We start from the raw sequence: 7,291 nt of genomic DNA, 5'->3' as shown, positions 1-7,291 counted from the left end.
GGTGGCAATTATTTTTAAAATAAAAAAATTAGACTAAACATTGCAACCCCCTCCCACCCCCTTCTGCCAAGGGAAGGAAAGACAGAAAAGAAAAACAACTCCAGGCAAAAGATAGCTTTTCTTTTTCCTTCAGCTATTCTATTTTATCAGTTCAACCTGTTTTCTCTGTTGTCTGGGTCTGCACCCAACATCGGGGCTAGTACTTACTCATCACAGCACACAGAATGACTAAATATTCTGCAGGATTTGGCCAATATCCCTGTATTTGATTAATTTTACAAACAAGTCCAAAGCTCTAAATGCTGAAAACACTTCGGTGGACTTGCATTTTTGATGTTTAGTTGAGCTAAGTTACCAGGTAAATAATTAATAATTGATATATTATAATTGATAATTAATTATTTAATAATTAATAATTGATTAAGTTAATAGCAATATTTTAAAATTAACTCAAAAACAAAACAAAACAAAACACCCAAAAACTCAGCTTCTTTTGCAAAGACTATTTTAATAAAGGGATTATAAAATACAAAAGAGAGAGACAGGTAACCTGAGATGCAATTTTGGAATGCAAACTTTTCGTTCAAATGTGCAAGCTCGAACTTAACAAATGTTTAAAATATTTGAGTTTTTCAAATGGTGCCAAAATAAACCATGTCTTTTCTTAAGACTACATATTTAGCTAGGCACTGGCAATGTAAATCTTTCAACCATTTCAAGTATTTGTTTAAAAGCCTCCTAGAACACGTGTGCTCCCAACAAAACTGAAGAATGAAATGTTTAGACCACTGAAGCTCAACAGCTGACTTATAATCAACCTAATATGAGAACACCACTTTGTTTTTTTGGACTCGTGAATGCATTTTATTTACCAATGCATGAGAAGAACAAACAGAGAAAGTCCAGCTCTGCAGACCTGATGTGAAATTTTACAATGATAAGAGTCAGTATATATAACGCTGAGATCACAGCAAGACTTGAATCAGAGAAACTGCCAGTCAGAGATTTAAGTGTGCCTCACATTTAATTCTTGTATGTGAGAAAAATCTTTGGGGTACAAATTAAAAAGAAGATAAAATAACCCTAACAGCCTTCATCTGGAATTATTCTAAATGAATAAAATAAAGGCACAGAGAAATCCTGACATTTAGATAGCAAGTTCTTTTGTGTATATGGATTAAGGATGTTACAACTCTTGATCACCTGATAAGAATATTTATAAAGCCATTTAATTTGAAAATTAAGGTGAATATTTGTAAAGTGTCCTGTGATTTGGAATAAATAGATAAATACATGTGCAAGTGACAACATATTGACATTACTAAACTATTTCAATATGATGGCTTATTTATAAAAGCTGTTTTAATATTCCCCTACATTAACGATTAACTAATGAATCTTTCTTGTGAACATATTTAAAGAGGAATCAAACTGACTTCATCTACAGGATTCTGCTAACAAGACTGAGCTGGCTCTGAACTTTTCAAATATCAGTAGTTTTCCCAACATTAGTACAGAAAACCATGCTACCAGTTTTGGGTTGTGGGCTGAATGAAAAACAGTACTAAATGACTAAAGGTCCACAGTTCTTTTCTGTTAAAGTTGATTTGTCACAATATTGTTAATTAGTGTGGGCTTAGGGAAGGCTTACTATGAATATAATTACAGTGCCGAAAAGCATTAATAATGCTCTTATCCCGAGCCAACATGATGCTATTTACATATTTTACCCTGGCATATAACAGAAATGACTCCCAATGCAAGTGTGCTGCAGGATCATCAAGAGAAACACACAAAATCTCACAAGGGATGGATGCTTCTGAACATCTCAGTACTCTTCAAAACAGCAGAGACACTAATTTGACCAGTAATTACAACTGCCACCATAAGCATTGCCTATGGTGAACCACCTTTCATCATGAACTCTGCTGCTCCATCAGGAGGCAAATGAATTGCTACTCCTGTTAGTTAATCTGACGCAATCTCATCCTTCTCTTGTAAATTAGGACAGAAGTGACTATTGCATGTCTGCTATATGGGGCAGGCGTTTTCTTCACCTTCAGAGCTCTGCGCAGACATCAATCAGCTCTCAGTGAATAAACTGTAAGATAAAAGCCAATTAACCCACGTTATCATTATTGCGTATTTCTACATGCCAGATCAGAGTTCCTGCCCTCATTATACTGAAAGGAAGAACTCAGACTGAGTTCATCAGGGCCAGAAATTCACCTGAAGGCACTAAAGGCTGGGCCTCCATTACTGGGGCTGTGTGACCTTCATCGTTCACTCCTGTGGGCGAAGAAGCGAAAGTGTTTTGACATTAACAGCACAGATGTGTTTGAAAGCTCCCCCAAGGTGCCTATGTACCTCTTGAGGGCTTGCATACCTTTTACAACTGTCACTAAGGGATTTGCTGAAGACCACACACCAGGTTGTTAGTAAGGAGGAGGTAGTGCCCAACTGTTTCTGAATTTTCACCTCTCAGCACAGTGAATTTTCAAAGGTCCTTTCAAAACAAGACAAACTTTTCTAGATGATTTTTAAAAATCAATACCTATTTTAATTATGATTCAAAGTCCTTTATCTACAGGATGATTAAAAAAAAAAACTTACTAAAAAGCTCATTAAATTTCAGGCTACTTGGTATAAGACATAAGACAGGGTCAGGAAGCATTTTTTCACCTTAGGTACAATATTTTAGAAGGAAAAATTTGAAACAAAATTATCTTCTAAATGTAGAGAATCAAGTATTATGTACATGTATTAGACTGCTTTAGCCTGGCTGATGCTACTTTCCTAAACAGAGCCAGCTGACACAAGAGGAGGGAGGTCAAACAGCCTTGCTGTATGGAGCCTGCACTCACAAGACAATTCGCTCAGAGGAGGAAGGACTTAAGGGAAGGTGAGGAATTCTGATACACCCGTGGGAGGAGGAACTTAGCACATTCATGCATGGAAAACAAGCCCTGATTAAGTAAACTTGCATTTCCAAAATAGCAAACAAGCTTCCTCATCAAAGCTGACAAATGAGTAAAAAGAAAGATCTTTATATGGGAAAATATGTAGTTAAAAGTTAGATTAAAACAATAGTTAAGAATAAATATATCATTTTCACAGTGAAGGGGAGCTACTTTGCTGTTCTCCAGGGATCTTTGCCAGACCCCATGCTGTTCAACCTAAGAAATCACCTTGAAAAAGGGGGTAATTTGGAAACGGTGATATTTGCTGATTGTACCCTGCTACTGTAGTAGTAAAGATGAGCTGTGAGAAGAGATGGAATAGGAAATAGTGAAAATCAATCAGGGAATGCACATTAAAACATCAGGTGCCATCGATACCCATCATGCAAAGTTGTGTGTTCAGAGAATGGTTCAGACTTTGTACAACCTATGATGAACTCTGAGCTGAATATTATAACTGAAGATCTAAAGTAATTACTTTTATTATAAAAGTACTAATTCAAAAGACACAAGCTGCCATAAATCAAATTGTTGTGGTTTAACCCAGCAGGCAGCTCAGCACCACACAGCTGCTTGCTCACTCTCCCCAGGTGGGATGGGGGAGAGAATCAGAAAGGTAGAAGTGCGAGAACTCATGGGCTGAGATAAAGAAGACAGCTCACTAGGTAAAGCAAAAGCCCTGTGCACAATGCTAAAAATGATCACAAATGGCTTGGAGAATGAAAAAGAAAACATAATCATGAGAGCTGATAAAGTCACAGTTTGTCCACAGCTTGAACACCATGCACAAATCTGGTTTTATCTCAGTAAAAACACGGAAGAACTGGAAAAGAAACATATTAGCATGACAAGGCCAATTAAAAACATGAGACAACTTCTTTATAAGAGACTAGAGCTTCTGTTTGGAAAAGAGATGGTGGGGGAATGACATGAAATACATAAACTCACGAGGCCCAAGAAAAGGTATGGCTAGGGAATGGTTGTTCACTGTTTCTCTAATAGAAAAACAAGGTGATAACAAATAACTATAACTTGTTCATAACAAAGAAAAGGAAATATTTCTTCAGTCAGTGTGACAGGAAAGAGCAGATACTAAAAGTTTAAATGGATTAAAAAACAGGTGATGAAAAAAATGCTGCTAAATACAGACACCACTTTTGGCTCAGAAAGCCTCTCAGTGCCAAATTGCACCTGGGAGAAAGGTCACTAGTGCTGTCCCAGTTTTACACCCTTTCCTAGACATCTACTACTGGTCATTGCCAAAGACAGTCTGTGGGCTAGCTGGACCTTTGTTCTACCCTAGTACAGCAGTCCTCATGTTTTTATGTTCATTTCTTCCTTACCAGCTCCCTAAAGCAGAATTGGTTCAACAGCACCAACAGCTCAGATCTTGTCTTTCAATTAGTGATTTAAGGATCAAAGAGGACAGTGGATAAAAGAGCATTTGAGTTGTCCAAATGCTGGACAGCAGCACACCAGAGAGGGTGAAGGGGCTGGCGCTGTGGACAGTCTTCTGGTCTGGAAGCATTAAGCTTTCTTCCTGCTTGAGTAGGTGTCATGGGGAGACTTTAGCCTCACTGGCTATCTCATGGTTGTCCAAAAGTTTAAAAAGAGCACTTCAGAATTTTCTAGAAGAGATTTTGGTAAATTTGTCTTGAAAGAATGCTACTCATTTCCCTGCAAGGGGCCAGGTTTGGTGGACTGAAATTAAGAGGAGCTTAGGTCTGCAGATGATGATGGTTTAATGTGGAATTTCGTGATAGGAAAAACAAGCATTGAATTGTCTCTCCCAACCCCAAATTGAAATTTCATTTTCTTCCTCATTTTTTTTTTCCCCTTGGTAGACTGCCCTATCATTACATCTGTACAAGCAAACATTAAGAGGGAAGACAGCACAACAACATTAAAAACAAAGCAGAGTGACCAAGCAGAAGCCTTAGGAGCTACATACACCCTAACTGAGCTGGCTAGTCCTGGCCATAGCTCAAAGACCACCATGCTCCCGAGATTCATTACTGAATGTGGGCTGCTTAGAGATTACAGCTGTCCTTCTTGAGCAGGTTTCTATGAGCACTGAGATGACCTCTCCGCTCACCTTTGTTCATGTGACAAAGACATGCAGAATACATGGAGATGTTTGGCTCCTCCCTCTAGGACCAACTCTCCCTGCGTATCTGTAAGGCCTACAATGACTGTGTACCCCAGATTTTCCTCCCCACTCCTCTATCTCCTCCCTCCCTCTAGGAATGTATCAAACCTTCAAGTTCACTCCCAGGGCACTTCAAAGGTATGCAAAGCAGAGGGTTGGCATTCTGGCCTCAAACCCAACCTGGATGGTATTCCTGCACTGCAGAGCAATCAGAGGTCAAGATAAAGCTGGCAAAAAATCCTGTAGGGAATGAGTGAGCCACTCACCTTATACCAAAGACATGAGTTTTGAGACTATAAGGCGATTTGTGAACATCTGAAGGATTTCCCCTCATAGGAAAGGACAGAGGACTGACCGAAAAAAATGCAGGAAACCTTCCCCACTGTCTGAGATACTGCACAGTGTCACAAGGCTTTCACAGAGCAATTTATGATTATTTACCTAGCTGTTCCCCCAGTGAAACCTAACTGTACATTTCTTTTTAATGTATGCTGAAAATGCATGTACTAGCAGTAGTTATTCAACTGCTGTATAAAGCTATATGTATATCCTTCCTTTAGATGTAGCTAGAGTTCCTAGGTGCAATTCAATGGGCTACGAGTAAGGAGGAAAAAAATCTTCAATATAGTGTTTAGAGTTATTTCTTGAATGTGAACCTACTTTATCAATTACTGTATTTAACATACAAATACTGGACTGTTTGCAGTTTCATAAATAACGTAAGGGATTTAGATTTTGAAGCTGCTTTCCAGGTTTTTGCACCTGAAGCTGGCAGTATTTGAAAACACGGCCAAGCTGTGCCTTGCAGCAGACTGTAGTCTAGTAACACTGAGAGAACAGACTGTTAAAATAAGCATCTACATCATTTTTCACAGTACACGGAACCACAATGCATCTGCTTAAAAACAAATATATGTTTGCAGTGAAACATTTCAACAAATCACAGAACTCAGCAGCAAAGTAGTTAAACATTTATGATTTGATTTTATCTCAGCTTGGAATGTCGCTGGAGTGTCCCACTTCTAACAACTGTTTGCTAAGTTAAGGCTTTAGTGTTTACACAGTGCTGAATGAAGCAGCCTGGTCACCAGATGTGAATGCTTCCTTAGACTAGAGCTTTCAATCAGATCACGGTCCTAATGGTCCCTGCTCCAACCTTCTTCCTCAGGACGTCCACCAGCCTTTCCAACCTGAGAGGGGGCAGGGGAGAGGGAGAGGAGAAAAAAAAAGGAAGCTAACGTTAGGAATGTTCTGGCTGAAAGAGACAGTGTTTGCACTGAACCAAGCTGTCCTGGTGGTGGTCACGCTCAGAAACAAAGCACTACTGTAAAAGACAGACATTAAGGGAAAATGCAGACAACTTACGGAAAACTTTTTAACCTACAACCCAATCCATTTGCAGTCAGTGATATATACCAACTTGCTTTTCTTTTGTACTATATGTAGTGTCCGAACCCCCATAAAGAACTAACACAAAACCATTTGCAGCAATCATGGCAAATATACCCTTTGCTATTAGCAGGACATTCGGTTTTTGTACTTTAAAAATCTGAGCAGTCCACGGTTCTTGTTAAATGTAACACTTAGCTGTTGTTTCCCTTAAAAAAATACCATGCCCATTATCCAGCAGTGCGAGATACTTTGATTGTCCAATTTATAAATTTATGCCCCCAAACCTATGCCTTTTATATCAAAAGCTTTTTCAAAATACATAAGAAAGTTTCTGAGGTTGTGCATGCTGATATTTGAACGTGGCCTGTATGATTGTTATGTAGACTACGCAAAAATTAAGTCTAAATAAGTGAGACAGAGAACCACCTAATCCTCTCTTAATTTTAATGCACGGGCTATAAGCATGTCCAGCATTTCATTGGCTTAATTTGTTCTTTCCTTTGGTATATCGGCAAACGCATGGGCCTAAATTTGTTCGGGGTTTTTCTATTTGTACACATTTAACTTAAGCACTCCCGTGCAATCAGGCATTCAAGTGATTTCTTCAATTTATCTGTATTTTATCGAATTCTTCCATGAAAGCTCTCCCACCAATAAACTAACTATATAAAACTAGACACTGCGTACTGGAAGTACTGGAATACTTTCAGAGCCATATTATGCACACAACTTTTATAATGGATAAAAACAATTGCAAGTTCATGTAGCTGTATTCACTATTGTGAAGTTG

At 38.6% G+C, this 7,291-nt stretch overlaps 2 protein-coding genes across 15 annotated transcripts in view; one reads left to right on the top strand and one right to left on the bottom strand.

The window, feature by feature from the left end:
* LOC310900198 (uncharacterized protein) overlaps positions 1 to 7,291 on the top strand; it is a 61,740-nt gene that overhangs the window by 19,245 nt on the left and 35,204 nt on the right. The gene's annotated exons all lie outside the window — the stretch shown is intronic.
* MIPOL1 (mirror-image polydactyly 1) overlaps positions 489 to 7,291 on the bottom strand; it is a 192,850-nt gene continuing 186,047 nt past the window's right edge. For all 14 annotated transcript variants that reach the window (XM_083837762.1, XM_083837763.1, XM_083837773.1 and 11 more), the window contains one exon: positions 489 to 6,299. In XM_083837762.1, coding sequence (XP_083693888.1) covers positions 6,233 to 6,299 — 67 coding nt within the window. In that variant the 3' untranslated portion in view covers positions 489 to 6,232. The remainder of the gene's footprint in view (positions 6,300 to 7,291) is intronic.

This window comes from Anser anser, assembly GCF_964211835.1.
Source record: "Anser anser genome assembly, chromosome: 5".
In the NCBI taxonomy this organism is placed as follows: domain Eukaryota; kingdom Metazoa; phylum Chordata; class Aves; order Anseriformes; family Anatidae; genus Anser; species Anser anser.
This window is presented reverse-complemented; position numbering and strand designations above follow the sequence as displayed.